At 24.9% G+C, this 20,079-nt stretch overlaps 2 protein-coding genes across 2 annotated transcripts in view; both read right to left on the bottom strand.

Moving 5' to 3' along the window:
- The window catches only part of LOC126903626 (uncharacterized), a 46,781-nt gene that overhangs the window by 17,472 nt on the left and 9,230 nt on the right, over positions 1-20,079 (bottom strand). The gene's annotated exons all lie outside the window — the stretch shown is intronic.
- LOC126903625 (uncharacterized) lies at positions 2,950-4,023 on the bottom strand. The gene is made up of 2 exons (XM_050681944.1): positions 3,826-4,023; positions 2,950-3,790 (listed from the first exon to the last, which is right to left on the bottom strand). The coding sequence occupies exons 1-2, from the start codon at positions 3,925-3,927 to the stop codon at positions 3,068-3,070; spliced, it is 825 nt and encodes a 274-aa protein (XP_050537901.1). The 5' UTR covers positions 3,928-4,023; the 3' UTR covers positions 2,950-3,067.

Genomic DNA, 20,079 nt, shown 5'->3' with positions numbered 1-20,079 from the left:
CAATTTCTTTCAATGATACGTCAAAAGATCACAAATCGTATCTAGTCAAAAACATTACCCTTAAAAGTTGAAAAAAATTCCCTCGTTCCCCGTAAATGGGGGAAACCTCCAAAAAAATTACAAATTTAAAATTTTCGAAATTTTCTTCTAAAAATAACTTCCATAACTTTTTCAAAAATGAACATATCAATATAATTCTTTTTTATATAAATGCATGATGTCTTTACCTATCATTTGGTATTTTTTATTTTTATATATGACCCATTCTCTGCCCACTGGGGGTGATTTAAAAGGACAACTTTTTCACAAAAAATTAATTTTTTTAACTTAAATTTTGAAAATGTTCCGGAAAGTCTGACACTTTTATATATATATTAAATTAAAGCTAATGTAATATACTTTATAATGGTAAAAAAAAATTTCGGACTTTATTTTATCTTCATGGTGAAAACAGACATTAAACTTAATAAAAAAAATACGATTTTTGTAAAAAAATTCTTTTTTATATTTTTAACTTTATAATGCTATAACTTTTTGAAAGATCTATGGATCAATATAATTCTTTTTTTTGTAAATGCATGATGTCTGTACCTATCATTTGGTATAATTTTTTTTATATCTGACCCTTTACCTGGCCACACGGGGGTATTTAAAATGACAACTTTTTCACAAAAAATTAATTTTTTCAACTTAACTTTTGAAAGTGTTCCGAAAATACTGACACTTTTATATATACCTTAAATTAAAGCTNGTTCCGAAAATACTGACACTTTTATATATACCTATAATTAAAGCTAATGTAATTTACTTTATTATGCAAAAAAAAAAATCGGACTTTATTTTATCTTCACGGTGAAAATGGCTTCAGAATGCTATTATTTTGTGAAAATTCTCGATTTTATTTTTTACATTTTTATATTTATAATGCTATGACATATTGAAAAGTGTATGGATCAACATTATTTTTTTTATGAGAATTAATATTTTTCAATAATCCCTTTTTCATTCTACATACTTTATCTTAATTAGGATATTAATAATGAACTAGCAGATCATGTAGCTTTTGGAATAGTCCACCAATTTTTTAAAATTAAACACTATCTAAAGATTTGCATCGAAGCGTTTTTTTTTTATAGTGATTTTAATCGCTGTCAGATATCATTATACTTTATCCATCTATACCACGTCACCACTGTGCCGCGACCCCCCTGTTCTGGGTTTTTTATATATAGAGATATGAAGGTAAAAATCAGATCTTGCGTAAACATATAGTACATGTTATATTCAAAGATATTCCGTCACTGTTTGCTCTATTCCGGTTTATGATATCACTTTTTATTAAGATTGCCATTTTTGTATATTTTTCATTGTTTTCTGTCAGAGCCAAAGTTAAATTTTGAATAATGTGATTAAAAAAGTTAATAATGGAGTTTATTCTACTAAAAATATGTTATTAAATAATGATATCATCTAAAATGTGTTGTTATAAAGAATAAATTATAAAATATAAAAATATGTAATCTATATTTTGATTGTGTATTCTATTAAATAAAATATTATTCATACACTAAAATAACTGCTATTTTTTAATATTGAACACTGGTGATTGTAATATTCTTGCTTATTTTGAAATTAATTTTGTTAGATAGTTTTTCAAATAAATGTACAGTCATAAAATGTAAATAATATTGTTAAGGTTTATTAAAATATTTAAAAATATACATGTATATCATCGCGAAAATAACTTATATTGTACAATTTATTCATCATTTATATAATAGATGATAATTTGAAAAAATTATCAGGTATTGTCTAATTTTGCGCGGCGATAATAGCGTGAACTTAAGAAAAAAAAAAAGTGTTTAAAACCGTAAAAATATAATACAAGGCAAATTTTGGCCATGTGTATATTAACACGTTTTCTTTAATTGAGTCTACAGATCTAATGATGAAATACATTAAAAGCATATTTAAATATTTTTTTAATTTTACAATAATAAAAAATAAATAAATAAATGCAATTTTTTAATTTATTTTTTTTAATAAGCTTAAATTATAAATTTGGTATAATATCTTAATTATTGAGAAAATTAATATTAAATTCATGCTACTTTAATTAACGAAATTAAAATTCAGGAAATATGTAAAACTTTTCAAGGATTTTAATGAAGTAGATTTAGAATTATAAGAATTTTTTATGTGTTGTAGGCAGCACCACATAATTATTTTGAGACATAATATTTTTAAACTTTAAACTGTAGATTCTTTATGGCAATAAATTATTTCTGAATAAATCTAAATAAATTTTATATTCCTTAGGATAATAAATTATACGCTTGTTTATCTTGTATTAAAATTTAAATATGAATTGGATATAGTTTTCAATTATTCACCCTTTATAATTTCTTTTAAACAATTAAGTGATGTGATTAATTATCTAAAGAATTATATAGAACTTAAAAATAGGANGATGTGATTAATTATCTAATGGATTATATAGAACTTAAAAATAGGATTTTTTTATAAATTAAAGACTAGTTATTTTAGCCAATATAAAAATTAATTTTTATTTAAATAATATATTTATGAGCCAGAATATTTTATTTGCACGAATGATAAAAGCTGCACTATAATAATACAATAAAATATTACAAAAACCATTAACGAAATTAAAATTCACTAAATATGCAATACTTTACAAAGATTTTAATGAAGTGGATCTAGAATCATAAGAATTTTTTATGTGTTGTAAGCAGCACCACATAATCATTTTGAGACATAATATTCTTAAACTGTAAACTGTACATTCTTTATGGCATTAAATTATTTACTTTTATTTCGCATAAAATTAAAATTTGAAATAAATTAAACTTTTGGTTATATTCTTTGTAACATTATTTATTATCAGCAAAAATATATTCCAAATAATTATATCAAATAGATAAAAAATTAAACAAAAGGTTTATTTAAAGAAAAATAAATTGAGATTTTAAATTAACAAATAATTTTTCATTCTCGAAAAAAAGAACACAAATATTTTTTAGTCATAGAGATATGTCACTTTATACTATTTAGACTCGAGATTTCTATGATTTGTCTGATGCAACATTTCATATCTAAATCCAAAATCGAAATAAAAAGCCTTGATACCATTTTCAATTATTTCTTGAATATTTGCTTGTTTAGGGTTAATAAATTGCTCATCTAAAATTATATAACTCCTAACACCACATAAGGAATTAATAAAATTAGTAATAATTAATTCTGTTGCATTTTCGTACACAATAATGTGATTATTTTTAAATTCTTTAAGACTATTTTCAAATGTTACTACCTCTAATATTTTTTCAAATTTTTCATTAATTTCATCTTCACTAAGTTCATTTTTTACGGTGATTTCATTAATTGAATTTTTCAATTTCCCAAGATTATTTAGTACAGCCTTTTCTTTATAATTAAAAAACTTAAGAGCGTTAATCATATGGTCTAACAAAGGTTCCAACATGGTTATACTACTCCATACTTCATGTAATCCCTTTAATTTGTCCTCATGGTTAATTAAATTATTTTTATAATGATTTGCTGCATTTAAACACTTTTTATAGAGTTGTTCAATAAGACACACATAAATTGAATTTAAGATAATACCACCTTGTTCGTATTTCAAATCAAATCTTAATTGTTCTACATAATACATAGAAAAATTATATTTTTCTCCATTATAATCCATATAAAATGAAGTTCTAGTGAATGAACTCCATACAGAACGACGTATAACAGAATCTAAGACATCTTCAGTTGGTACNGTATAACAGAATCTAAGACTTCTTCAGTTGGTACTAAATTTTCAGTTGGCACATTGGAACAGCTTGAATCAGAACTAGAGTATAATGTCATAAATATTGAGAAAATTATTATTAAATTCATACTACTTGATATAAAACTAAAATTTGCTAAATATGTAAAACTTTGAATGATTTTAATGAAGTGGATCTAGAATTAAACTTTTTTATACTCTGTTGGCAGCAGCACATTATTATTTTGCGACCTAATATTAGACTATCAAAATTTATTTAAGCAAATATGATATTTACTTTTTTTTTGTCAATAAAGAGGAATAATAATTTTAGAACTGCTTAAATTATTGTTATTTACGTCTGAATAAATTATATTTTTTACGATATTAAATTATATGCTTGTTTTTAGCGTAAAATTAAAATTTGAAATTAATTAATCATTGAATTATTATTTTTTTAATTACATATTTTAGTATCAGATTGAAATAAATGTATTGTAAAAATTTCAAAAAAATCAAAAAGTTTCATCTCACGTTATACTAAAAATAACATTTTTGGATATAATTTTTAATTATTCAACTATAATTCAAATATAATTTCTGTATTGCCAGTTCGTGTGTTTATGAACTCACAACAATGTGCCTTATTACCATTGATAATATAAGCTATATACCTGGGAATATCGTAATACCTGTATTTGTAATCCTTTGTGTATTATTCATGTATATTAACTTATAAACTTGAAACTTAAAATGTTTGTATCTAATAAACAAATGAAGTTTTATTAAAAATTCAAAAGCCATTTATTATTAAATTAAAAACTCAAACATTTTATGTGTTCCCATTTAAAATAACAAAGTTGACACCCTTACAAGGCATAAGGGATGAACTTCAAAATTGTTACACAGTTAAAAATTCGAGGACATTGTGTAACTAAAGGCAATCAAAATAAAAAAATTTCTAAATTATATTTATTTTTTAAGTAATTTAGTGGGTTATGATAAAAATGTCACCTGTATATCAAAAAGCAAACGTGTGTTTATTAAATAATTTATAAAACACCTTGTTTAGTCAAATATGCTCTATTGGTTTCTTTTGACAGATGAAAATTCAAAAAAACGAATAGTTTGAAAATAAAAAACTAAGACTTGAATACAACGATATTGTAATTATATTTTAACTATACAACATACACTTATTTATTTTCAAAAACAAAATAACATAAACTTGATATTACAATTTAGAGCTGAACGATTAACTTGTGATTAGATTTTAAATTTTGAAGAGGTGTTTTATATTTCTTATTATATTAAGAATCATGTTTTATAACTAATGATCTTGGAAATCCATAATCTAAATAAAAAAGTTTGATACCTTTTTGAATATTTTGTTCTTAAANCTTGGAAATCCATAATCTAAATAAAAAAGTTTGATATCTTTTTGAATATTTTGTTCTTAAATTAACATTAACACCACATAACGATTCAAAAAATTCATGGTAAATAGCGTCTACTGAGCTTTCAATAGGTGCTAAAATATCTATTTATTATAATCATATTGTCATGTTACTCATTTTATTTTCGACTACTTTAGTTGAATAATATTATTATTATAGAGAAGACAGCGAAATATTTTCCCCAATTTTATAAAACTTACCACTTGTTCTAAAAAACAAAAAAATTATTAGTTTTCGTGATAAATTATTAAAATTATATGGAAAATAAAAACTCATTTACTCGGATTATAAAAATAAATTTCAACAATATTTTAACTTCGATGCGAAACTGTGAAAATATTTATTTTACCATGGTGTGTTTATTTATTAATATGCAAAACACGTATTTAATGAGCTTATTAAATATAACATTATTTAATTTAGAAAAAGGCTGATTGATAACGATTATATGTGACATAGTAATTAGTAGCGGACATTGGCGAAAAATATAATAGTTATCATAGAGAATAACAAATTTGCAGCTCGCACAAGAAATTTCCTCGCTACCGATGAAAATCAAAACAACCGACTATGTCTATTTCCCAACAACCGGCTTATCGAACCGGTCAGACCGAGGCACCTAGTATTTTCAAGCTTTTGAGAACGGTTAAGGTCAGTCGGAAATTACAGAAACACAATTATTGAGCCTACACTGTACAATGTAATAGACAGTGATATGTTAAGTGGTGTTCAGTGCGTTGAAACATAGTAATAAGTGTTCTTATAAAACACAACGACGTTATTGTTCTTACAGAAAAATAACAATACGAATTTGTTCACACAACATTAAAAATCCAAATGAAACTTTTGGGTAATGACTTTACTTAGTTGTATTATAGGAGTTGCATTTTAAGTGGAGTCTTGTAATCAAAAACAAAAACTTACCGAATAATTAACATTTTGAAAGACAAGTAAGCATCATTTACTAACTTTTACTTTATTTTAGTTGATTGTGTCATCTCCTAAATATAAAAATTAATTAATTGAATAAATATCAATTTTCCTCCTCAAAACAGGCCTACAAAAGAGCTTTTTCTGGCTCATTCGAAACCTTATTTTTTTTTAAATTTTAGTCATGAAGCATGTTAGAACCAGGCTGTTTCGTTATTGTGTTCTTTTGAACTTAGACAATTTTTCACAATTGGTCTTTTATCTAACACTCTTATTTAAAATGTATTTACAAAAATAATTATGTTTTATTTTTATTTCATTTAAGTTATAAATATTCATTAATTTTTTTATTATTAGTTTTGTTTATGATTTTTTTTTATTCTTTAAATAGAGTGTCTATTTAATAAGTGCAGGTCGAATATCTACCTTAGCACATCCAGCAAAACTATTCATAAAACAATAGTTTGAGTTGTCACTATAGATTGATTTTCATACTTTATTACGTTATTTATATTTTATTTAAGCACTTTCAAAATATAAAGACTATTAAAAATATCCAAATATCTAAGTGTAAATAGGAATCTAAGTGAGATAATATTTTATCGATATTAGCAGGTACAAAGCATTGTTATTATCAATGATAGTAAGGTACATTGTTGTGAGTTTATAAATACACTAACTGACAATACAAAAAGTATATCTATTGATAGTTATAAATGATAATAAATAATCCGTGACTGTGACAGCAATGTCATAAAAAACCAATTAGCTACCTGTATTTGTAATCCCTTGTGTATTATACCTGTATATTAACTCAAAAATTTGAAACTTTAAATGATTATATCTAATAAACGAATTAAGTTATATTAAATATTCAAATTCCATTTACTATTAAATTAAAAACTCATACATTTTATTAAATTAAAAATATGTGTTACCATTTAAAAAAACAAATTTGACCCCCTTACGGCATAAGGCATTACCCCTTAAGGCATAAGGGATGAACTTAAAAAGTATTACATAGTTAAAGATTCAAGAATAATGTGTAACTAAAGATAATAAAAAAAAAATGTTTAAATTATTATTATTCTGCAAGTAATTGAGTGGGTTATGATAAAAAAATCACCCTGTATATAACTGTTTTTTTTCAGCTGCGACCCCACTTCAAGGTGTTTTATTAATAATAGTAAGTTAATAAAATTACAGATGGACTCAAAATTGTTATTTTCTATACACAGATAGCAATAAGTGGTTATTTAATAACAGTTCACAAAACCATGATTTTTTTTATAAATTAATTGTAGCATTATTTATTATCAGAATTGGAGAGAAACCAGCTTCAAAGTCGCAGATAAAACCTTTTCTGCGAGCTTGGTTCAAATACTAACCATGACCTTCAAACACCGACAGCTGACGGTAAGACAACATGACGTCTTCTGAGTCCAATCCTAGACCCCACTGCTCAGCGCTGCAACTACTGGCGAAGCAGGCAGTGCACCGTTCTTCTAATCAAACACTGAGCAATAAAATAATTTTTCGTGCTAATTTCAAATTTTCAATTAGATTTTTTCCATCACGACTAATTTTTGATATTATTAATAATAAGTTAAAAATGAGTATCAACATATAAAAAAAGCTAAAATTATTACCATGACTTTTAGTTCAACTTGCAAATTTGAAATTGACTTTATTAAAAATAATATTTTATCAGAATCAAAAATACGGTATTGTTACATGCACATATTTATATGCACTCGAGAAATTATATAATTACTATATCAATAAATTTACGAGAAAAGTTTAATATTTCGTTAAAATCACTATTTTTTTTTTGCATTTTTATCATAATAAAAAATTTTAAATGAAAAAATAGTAATTATTTCTAAGTAACTTTTATCGTTCAAAAATATTCTAAAATTGAAATATTCAGAACTTAATAAATTTTAATGATTTACTTTAACTAAATCAACTAATCAAAAATTTGTTTAAAAAATCTACTAGATTGAGCCTATAAAAATTTAATTATAATTGCAAAAATTCATTGTTAAATTAGGATGAAAGTAAAAATTACTTTTTAGGAATTATTTATATAGCAATATGATCCCAAAAAATGAAAAAATTATTTTGAATGATTTTAATGAAGTGGATCTAGAATTAAAAGAATTTTTTATGTGTTATTACAATAATTATTTTGAGACATAATATTCTTAAACTGTAAACTGTAGATTTTTTATGGCAATAAATTATTTATTTGTATTTCGCATGAAAACAAAATTTGAAATAAATTTAACTTTTGGTTATATTCTTTGTAACATTATTTATTATTAGAAGAAATATATTCCAAATAATTATATCAAATGGATAAAAATTTTAAAAAATGTTTATTTAAAGACAAAGACATTGAGACTTTAAATTAACATTTTTTAATCTCGAAAAAAGGAACACAAATATGGTTTAGTCTAAGGGATATGTCACTTTATACAATTTAGACTCGGAGATTTCCAAGATTTTTCTGATACAACAGGTCCACTCGCCATTCGTAGTTCCCTCCGAGAAGCGAGTACACCACCGGAACATGGTCATTCGCCCGAGCGCCAGTCAGTCTTCGGGATCCAGGGGCCGACCGCATTCTCGACAGAGCTCATGTTTGGCGGCGCGCCATCAAAACCCCAACATAATGTCGCAGCTGAGCAGTACCCGCACGCACACGATTGGGCACATCGCTTATGATACACGTTTCAAAATATTGTCCGGACGACGCTACCGGTCGTCCAAACACACTGCTCGTGTTTGCACATGTACCCACTTATATTTATGACATATTAGTAAAATGTGTGAATAGATATTTAATAAATTTTAATTTATATATATAACAGTGTCGGCACTGCTTATAGGGACACTGTTATCACTGTTGTAATTTGTATATTCATCATAGATGTAATGTGTAAAATTTATGGTAGCATATTTAATAATTAATAATTGAAAGGGCTACTGGGCCCACAAGGCCTTAACTGGTAAAAGAACAGAAACAATTTTTCATTTGAGATGAACAACAATAATTATATTCTGATAAACAATGAATGATTTATTTTTCCTATAATGAAAAATGAATGTTCATAAAAAAAAATATATTATAACATTAAACTATACATAATCTTAACAGTTAGTAAACATTTAACAACAATTATATTTAATTTCTCAAGGAATATATTAAATGACTTAAACCTCAATTCACCAAAATTATAAATGTATATAAATATAGATATAATATATTATTATAACTTGCCAATAGAAAAGAGCAAGTTATTTACATCAATAAATACTTATACATAAGTGGCTGAGGAACACATTTATGGTTTGACTTCTTTTATTTAATTTAACAATTTTTACTTGAGATGATGTTGCTGCGAGGCACACACATTCCGACATAAATGAGCAACCACAATTGGCCGAGAACAAAATCCACACAACGGGATTATTCAGAAGAACATATTTCTTCCATTAACACATGTATCTGAGTAGCCCACAATTGGCTTAAAACAAAAAATCCACATAAAAGGATTTATACAGAAGAACCTATTTCTTCTAGATACATGTAGATTCATAACCATAAAAAAAAGGTATCACTCTTTTTATCACAAAAGACAACATGATAAAATGTCATAGCCTTCCACAGTGTCGCCCTATTCTGCGGCGCGAACAATAATTATATTTATTTTATATAATTAAAAAGTATATAGTAATAAGTTTTAAATTATCTATTCTTTATTGTAGGTATGTATCATTGTTTATGTGTGTATTTGTTATAGAATTTAGTATTAATAAAAATCTTTATTGTAGAATCGATCAACTTATTATTGAACAAAATTACATATATTAAATATTCAGTAAATTTGTTCAAATTTGACGCCCATCTTCACATAGAAAGTAGGCCATCGGGACAATCGTGTTTTATTATGAAATACAATTTGTGATCTTTTGCCATATCGTTAAAAGAAATCAGTCCGGTATGAACTGAGAAAAAAAGGGGACACGCATAAAAAAAAACATATTAAAGTAAAATTAATACCTTCTCAACTTCGAATCGAAGGTAAACAAATTTTGTTTAAAATTATCAATCCCAACCCACTGTGTTGGAATTTTATTATTAATATATTAAGTTAGTTACGCTAGAGTAATACTCAAAATCGTTTTTATAGTATAGGAAAATTGTAATAAATGATTATTAAATAACAGTTCACAAAACCATGATTTTATTTTCTAAATTAATTGTAACATTCTAATTAGGGGGTCGACCTCACTTAATGAGTAAGGAGTTTGGCGTTTAGGGTCCTGGATTTATTACTCAGAGTGCCAACAAGATTTTCTCATTGATAGTGTTTTATTTAAATATGTTATTACTTATTATCAGAAAAAGAAAGACATCAGCATCATAGCAGATGAAACTCGTCGAGAAATGATTTCCAAGTAATTATATCATAAAAATTCAAATTCAAATAAAAATTTAGTTTAAAGACATATAATAGACACTTTAAATTAGCACATGATTATTTATTCCCAAACAAAACATATTAGACAATATAATTTAAAAAAAATTTCTATCAACTTTATAAGTGAATAAGTTCAATTATAATTAGAGTTACAAAGATTTCACATACAACATGAACATAATTTATTACCCTTGTGTTTAAGATAGGAAACATTATTATACATTCTAGAAGCGTATTTAAGATCTTCTTAATTAATTAGTTAATTAATATAATTATTTAATTAATTTTGAGGGTAAAGACTATAACTAAATACTAGTTGGCATGTAGTTTAAAAAAATTATTCAAGTATGAGCTGAGAAAAATGAATGGTCGATAAAAAAAAGCATTATTTTTTTTTCTTAGCTTATAATACATAATATAAGATTTTATTTATCATATGTTCAAAGAACGCAGTAATTCCTGAACATTTTCTAAACTAAAAGTTTAGTTGAAAAAGTTAATTTATTCATTATAATTATACATCAATTGGTTATGTTATATGGTTATGTTTTTGAAAACGAATAAAATCATTTAGTAAAATACAAATACACTATAATAAATAAATAAATATATTTTTCAATATAATATTAAAAAATGTTATGTAGTTAAAAGTAGCCACCATCTCTTTTTTATGCGTCTCGGTTCATAAATATATTTTTTAAATAAAATATAGTTTTTAATATTGCTAAAATAACTAGTCTTTAATTTATGCAAAGTTCTAATTTTTGATTTCTATGTAACTCATTAGGTAATCAATCAAATTACTAAATTTTTCTAAAAAAATGACAGAGGGTTGAATAATTAAAAATTATATCCAAAACTGTTATTTCTAGAAACAAGTGAGATGAAACTTTTTGATTATTTTGAAATTTTTACAATACATTTATTTCAAACTGATACTAAAATATGTAATTAAAAAAACAGAACCCAGCACAGTGGGGTGGCGGCACAGTGGGGTCGTGGCATAATTGGGTCCAGTATAGATGATATCTGACAGTGATTAAAATCACTATCATAAAAAACGCTTCGATGCAAATCTGTAGACAGTTTAATTTAAAAAAAAAAAATTTGTTAAAATAGCATATTTTTGAATATGGTAGCCCTTTGCGCATAGAAGATAGGTCGTCAGGAAAAATTTCTTTTTTTCATTTTATAGTACATAAAATAAGCTTTAATTTGATACATGTTTAAGGGCGCAGTATTTCCGGAACATTTTCAAAAATTAAGTTGAAAAAGTTATTTTTTGTAAAAAAGTTACTATTTTAAATCCCCCCAGTGAGCAGAATAAGTGTTAGATTTTCAAAAAAAATTATATCAAATGAAAGGGAAATATCTAAGGTTTCAATACAAAAAAATATTATTTTTATTTGTTCATTTTTGAAAAAGTTATGGCAGTTTTAAGTACAAAAAACATCCCGATAAAATGTAATTTTTATCGCAAACATTACATTTTTTTTTAAATTTTCGACAGCCATTTGCACATAGAAGATAAGATGTCGGGACAAATTTTTTTTTTTCATTTGATAGTATATAACATAACCTTTGATTTGATATATGTTTAAAGGACGCAGTATTTCCGGAACATTTTCAAAAGTTCAGTTGAAAAAGATCTATGTTTTTTACAATATTTTAAGTTTTGAACGCCCCCTATATAAGGGGAAATTGTCCAATTTTAATAAAAAGTATGTCAAATGAAAGATGTACTTATAATGTATTTAGAAAAAAAAAATTTGTGCTGATATATACATTTTTCAAAAAGTTATAGCATTTTTAAGTTGAAAATTTAAAATCGAAAATCGAAAATTTTAACACAAAAATAGTGTTTTTTTAACTACGGCAGCCGTTTAAATGTAGAAGAAAAAGTGTCGGGACAAATTTTTTTTTTTCATTTTATAGTACATAAAATAAGCTTTAATTTGATATATGTTTAAAGGACGCAGTATTTCCGGAACATTTTCAAAAATTAAGTTGAAAAAGTTATTTTTTGTAAAAAAGTTACTATTTTAAATCCCCCCAGTGAGCAGAATAAGTGTTAGATTTTCAAAAAAAATTATATCAAATGAAAGGGAAATATCTAAAGTTTCAATAAAAAAGAATATTATTTTTATTTGTTCATTTTTGAAAAAGTTATGGAAGTTATTTTTAGTAGAAAATTTCGAAAATTAGCGATTTTTAAATTTGTAATTTTTTTGGATATTTCCCCCATTTGCGGGGAACGAGGGAATTTTGTTCAATTTTTAAGGGTAATGTCTCCAACTAGATACAATTTGTAATCTTTTGACGTATTTTTGAAAGAAATCGGTCCAGTGAGAGCTGAGAAAAAGTGGCAACAGACATAAAAAAAAAAAAAAAACATCATTGTAAAATTAATACCTTCTTCGCTTCGCATCGAAGCTAAAAAAAATAATTATATGGTAAATTAATTTCAAATTTTAATTTTACTCGAAAAACAAGCACATAATTTAATATTGTAATGACTATAATTTATTCAGACGTAAGTAACTATAATTTAAGTAGTTCTAAAATTAGTTTTCCTCTTTATTGACAANCGGTTCTAAAATTATTATTCCTCTTTATTGACAAAAAAAAAGTAAATATCATATTTGCTTAAATGAATTTTAATAGTTTAATATAAGGTCCCAAAATAATAATGTGCTGATGCCAACATTATATAAAAAAGTTTAATTCTAGATCCACTTCATTAAAATCATTCAAAGTTTTACATATTTGGCGAATTTCAATTTCATTAAATCAAGTACCATGAATTTGATTATAATTTTTTTAACATTTATGTCGTTATACCAAACTTCTGATTCTAGCAGTTCCAATATGCCAACTGAAGAAGAGTTAGTTTTAGTACCAACTAAAGATGTATTAAATTTAGTTACAAGTGCTCCTGCATGGAATAATTTGAATGAATCTACATATTATTATGATTTAACTGCAAATGACAAACATTTCTATACATATTTTGTAGAACATTCAAGATTTGATTGGAAATACAAACAAGGTGGTATCATCTTAAATTCACTTTATGTCTGTCTTATTGAACAACTCTATAAAAAGTATTCAAAAGCTGCAAATCACTATAAGAATAATTTAATTATCCCCCAAGACAAATTAAATGGATTAAAAAACGTATGGAAAAGTATAATCATGTTGAAACCTTTGATCGACCATATGATAAACGCCCTTAAGTTTTTTAATTTAGAAAAAACAGCTGTGCTAGATAATCTTGAAAATCTGAAAAAATCGATTAGTGAAATCAAAATTAACAATGAACTTAGTGAAGCTGAAATAGATGAGAAGTTTGAGCAAATATTAAAGGTCGTAACATTTGAAGATAGTCTTAAGGAACTTAAATATAAACACAATGGTGAATATTATAGAGAACGAATTATCATTGATTTTATTAACTCCTTATGTGGTGTTCGGGAAGATGATATACAAGAAGAGAAATTTATAAACCCCGCCCTGTTCTATATTAAAAAAAACATTGAACGTGGTATCAAGGTTTTTTATTTTAATTTTGGATTTAGATATATAATGTTTAAACAGAAAATTTTAGGAAATCTCGAATCAAAATTTTTTCCTTGTTCCAAATCCGGCGTTAAGAAATAAATCATGTTATTTATATAGTGACCCTATATAAATAATAGAAATGAATTATATTGTCAAATATGTTTTGTTTGAGAATAAATAATTGTGTGTTAATTAAAAGTCTTTAATTTGTTTTTAAACTAAACCTATATTTGGATATTAATCTTTATGGCATAAATTACTTGGACAACATTTCTCGGCGAATTGAATATAAGTCTATGATGATGTTTCTCTCTTATTCTGATAATGTGTAGTGTGATAATTAACTAGCTTTCTGCATACTGAAAATTAAAATCATTCTTTTCTAATATTTTTAAAGTACTATTGTCAAATTATGTTTGATATTATAATAGGTTTCAACTTCAAAATTAAATTATTTTTCTTTGTAATTTATTAATTTTTTAACTCTATTTGTCTGTTCTACTACCAAACTATAATTTTCCCATTTTTTTGGGAATATATTGCTATATAAATAATTCCTAAAAAGTAATTTTTACTTTCATCCTAATTTAACAACGAATTTTTGCAATTATAATCAAATTTTTATAGGCTCAATCTAGTAGATTTTTTAAACAAATTTTTGATTAGTTGATTTAGTTAAAGTAAATTATTAAAATTTATTCAGTTCTGAATATTTCAATTGTAGAATCTTTTTGAACGATAAAAGTTACTTAGAAATAATTACTATTTTTTCATTTAAAATTTTTTATTATGATAAAAATGCAAAAAAAAATAAATAGTGATTTTAACAAAATATTAAACTTTTCTCGTAAATTTATTGATATAGTAATTATATAATTTCTTGAGTGCATATAAATCATAACAATACCGTTTTTTTGATTGACGCAGAAAAGGTGGCTATGCAGATAAGAGAACTTAAAGTTATAGCTTTTTTGAGGTTTTTGCCTCAATTGCTGTTAACATCCCCTTTTTTATTTGTTTATTTACTATGTGTATTATAAATATTGTTGTTATTATTATTATTATAAATAAACGTCATTAGACGATGTAATTTTTAATCTACGTCAACACCGAATGATGTTTGGATGATTATGAAGTCCTTAATTGTACCGGTCGCTGGTTGCTTAATGAACGAAGGATAAACACGCAGCGTGAGCATTATTATCGTAACTTATAAATTAATAAAATAAAAATAAAGAAAGTAGTATAAAATTGACCTGAAACGAAATATCTAAAAGTGTTGAATACAAATCTTTTACTTTTATTCTACAAAGTGTCGCACCCGGTTTTGATATGATTAATAACTTTTATCGTGCAAATAATTTGCGTTACTTTTTTTTTTTTAATAATCTTTACAGTTTTGAACTACATTTAAAACGCATATTTTATTATTTGTGTCTTATATAGAAATGATAAATAAAAATTGTTTTCGAAATTTCAAGTCAAACCAAACCTCGTCCTTACTTAAAAGTAAATATGATATGAAATATTTGTTGGTATGATGTTACTATATTTCCTAAAAAAACTGATTTATATCGGTATACTGCGCATAATACATTGTGCTTGTTACGAATTTTCTAATTATAGTAGATTTATTGATTATTCACAAGTAACTTATTAAACACACAAAATGAAGAAGTATTTTGTTATTATTGACACGGCACCGTTCACTATAGTCTCTCTTGATATCTGCCTTCTACCTATTAATATAAAAATCGGTAGTCATCATGTATTTCCCCGCCCTTGACACCGTGACAAAGCCACCGCCTACTATGTATTGCTGATTATCCGTTCTGATACAACAATGAACTCCAATGTTACTTGTCTGTTTGCTGTTTCCTCGTTTTCTGTCTTCCAGATTATAGACTATATCAGGTGTTAATTCTTTTTTTTTTTTTGTGTGTGTGTGTTTGTCTTACGTCAGTTTTATTTGAGATATAAACATATCGTCACTAATCTGATTGGATATACTATTTTTTTTTTAATTCTTGTGTGTGTGCATGGGTTCAAACACCATACCTTGTGGATACGCAATATTATTAAATCCATATGCGAAACTCTACCTTTATGTTAGACCATATCAAAAAAAATTGGATCGAGTTTTCAATGACTTTTTTTTTTATTATGATCTAGTGAAATTAGAAGATCTTAGTCTACCAGTTATATAAGGACATTAAAAAGATAAATTAAATTAGTAGTATAGAATAAAGTAATAGTATAGATCATCTAATGAACGTTGCCAATGTTTAAAATTTTTTATGATTATTTTATACAGGACAATATGAATCCAGTAATCTATGAAAAATAAATAAATTATTATATTCACAATTATATCCATATTTTGATATTAAAAATTACATTTTTAAAAGTATTTTGTGAAAGTGGGGTCTATTTTTGAAAAACAGTTAATATTTTTTATTTAAATTGAATTGATAATCCATGGTTGTTATACTCATATGAATCTTGTATATCTATGGGATCGTTGATCATCGATGAAATAAACTTCATAGATTATGAAGCTTATAAAGTTTTCGTTTTTATATTTTAATAAATCACTTTTTGATCATTTAAACGTATTTTCCTTTGCATATATTTAATTATAATACAATTTTATTTATTTTGAACATTTCTGTCAGAAGCTAATACATTTACTTATTATTATGGACAATGATCAGTTTAAAGACGACTTTCAAAATTATAGTAAACAGTTGATTCAATTATTTTACAACTCGTTGGAGCAGTTAGTGTTTTCGGATGATTCACTAGATGTTTGTCGTCTGTTTTTTGACCGAAACTCTAAGTTTTCTTATTTGAGATCAGGATTTCCTGATTTACAACTAGTAGGTGTAGATAATATAACTAATTTCTTTGTGAAGTTTACGAATAAAAAATGTATATTAACAATATTATCTACAGATATGTTGAGTTTACGATTAAATTATTTTATATTGTTTGCCAAAGTAAAAGTGACGAGGTTAAATAGTTCTGATCGAATATTTATGCAGTCTACAGTAATTAAATTTACAACAGCCAATGGCTCAAAAGTAGTTGGCAGTGTTTTAAAGTTTGACGATCGTTTAATCGATGACTTTTGGCCTGATGGTGTTGATGTGGCTGATTGGTATATAAAAGCAAAAAAAGAAAAAAATGACCAAAAAGAATCAATAAAAAAGGATAAAAATACAATTAAAAAAAAAATGTCTTCTGTTATTGATAAACAACAATGTTTAACTATAGAAAAACTGCCAAAATCTGCAGGAATAGAAGAATTAAAAGATATATTTAGCAAGTATGGTGAATTGATAGCGGTCCGTATAAAAAAAAACCAAAAAGGCAGTACAAAAGCAAAAAGATTCAATAGTGCTACAGTAGTTTATAAAAATCAAGAAATAGTGGACGTGGTAATAGCCAAGAAAAAGGTGTTACTACTTAAAAACGGACAAAGAGTTACTATCAAAAAGATAATTAAAAAATCCTGAATTCATAAATATATAAAGACTTCATTTTATTGTTTTCCGTAAATTTTTGTTAAGATTATTGCAAATGATTCCAATGTAAATTTAAGTAATTCGTATCAGTTTATTGCAATTACGGCAATTCATATTATTACTTATTTGTATGTTTTTAATTTGATCAAAAGTATTTATATTATTTTATTAACATGTTACACTCAATACCATGTAAATTATTAAAATTAAATAATTATAGCTATTATAATTGTAATTTATTTTCATAATTATTAACTAGGCAACTACTAGTACTGAAACTATTTATTTTATATTCTCGTACAATATCATACATCACATTTGTATACTAGAAGATGTTTTTTTACCTTTCCTTATAAAATTTCCCTCAGTAATAACATTTATAAAAATTATTGAATATTTATCAAGTTACACGTATTATTCATATAAATAATTTAAAATTGGAAATAATATTGTTAAAATAATTTTTTTATTCATTTTCTTAATTGTATTTGATTGACTATAATCTTATTTTATTAAAAACAAACAAATCGCGATATGAAAACCAATNTGATTGACTATAATCTTATTTTATTAAAAACAAACAAATCGCGTTATGAAAACCAATTAGTTTTATCATACACATGCAAAAATCAGAGACTTTTTTTTTTTGGTGACGAATTCTTTCAGCATGTGATTTAGTATAGGATTTTATTTTACGAAAACACTGTAATAAATTATATTTAGTTTTCTTATTATATTTTTTCAGAACAGTTATTTACTCATTTTACTTCATCTAAGCTGAAAATATACTGAAAAATTTTAAGTACATCATTGTGTTTAATTAAAACGCACTTCCAATTATTTATTTTATTGACATGTTCTTGATTTTATTATCGCTGTTTAAACAAGTTTTTATTAAAAATTATTATGATCATAGAAAAGACAATTTTTTTAAACAAAATATGACTTGCTAAACTATTATTTTGTAAAATCATTACATTAAAGCCCCTTAATATCGATTTACACACATGACAGTATATTTATCATGATAGCAAATTTTAATATATAGAGAGTAATTCCTTAACTACATTTCATGAAACATCTTTTAAAATATTACAGTTAATTATCATTATTTTTTAAACATTAATTCTCTTTGTTGACCCAATTTACACGAAAAAGTCATATTCTGCTATTATGTCTTATACCCTAAACTCGTATCAACTTTTAAATGGTAACCCCAATTTTTCTTATGTCATCAGATTTATTCAATTTAATAACAATTTTAAAAAAGCGACGAAAATTTGCACTACCTGTATAAAAAATATTTGTNCGACGAAAATTTGCACTACCTGTATAAAAAATATTTGTCGCGATCATTTAATAGAAGTTTGTCTAGAGTGCTCATAGAAAAACATAATGCTTGAAAATTGTAATACATAATAAAGAATAAAAAACCCAGCACGAGGAGGTCACTGCACAGTGGTGACGTGGCATAGTTGGATCAAGTATAATGATATCTGACAGTGATTAAAATCACTATATACGCACGACGGGACAATTTTTTTTTTATTTATAATACATATTATAAGCGTTAATTTAACATATGTTCATTAAAAATTTGCTATTTTGAATCCGCCCCCTTGGGCAAGTAAAAGATTAGGTTTTAAAAATGTATATTAAACTAAAGGAAAATAATTATGAAATACAATTTGTAATCTTTTTGCGTATCGTGAAAATTTCTTTTAACAGTCATGTGTGAGCTGAGAAAAAATGATGACACACATAAAAAAAAACATATTACAGTAAAATTAATACCTTCTCAACTTCGAATCGAAGGTAAACAAATTTTGTTTAAAATTATCAAACCCAACCCACTATGCTAGGATTTTATTATTAACATTAAGTTGGTTACGCTAGAGTAGTACTCAAAATCGTTTTTATAGTATAGGACAATTGTAATAAATGATTATTAAATAACAGTTCACAAAACCATGATTTTATTTTTTAAATTAATTATAACCAGGGTTCGGGACTTATAGCACTTAAAATCATCAAAAAAAAGCGCTTAAATAAGCACTATAAAACATAAAAAAAAGCACTCAAATAAGAGTTTATAAATAAAAAAATTAATCAAAAAATCCCCAAAAATTTCTTAATTTTCTTATAAATAATAAAGTACTAAATATTTGTAACTGTGCTGAATATACTTTTTTAGGACTTTAGGATTAATTACCTTTAAAATGAAATTATTTCATTGAAAAAATATACGGGTATTTAATTAATTTATTCTTTTAATTATAAATTAAAATTAAAAATACAAAAAAAAAAAAATATACAAA

The sequence above is a fragment of the Daktulosphaira vitifoliae genome, unplaced genomic scaffold (assembly GCF_025091365.1).
Source record: "Daktulosphaira vitifoliae isolate Bord-2020 unplaced genomic scaffold, ASM2509136v1 Scaffold_4, whole genome shotgun sequence".
NCBI lineage: Eukaryota > Metazoa > Arthropoda > Insecta > Hemiptera > Phylloxeridae > Daktulosphaira > Daktulosphaira vitifoliae.
Note: the sequence above shows the minus strand (reverse complement) of the source record. Positions and strands in the feature narration are given on the sequence as shown.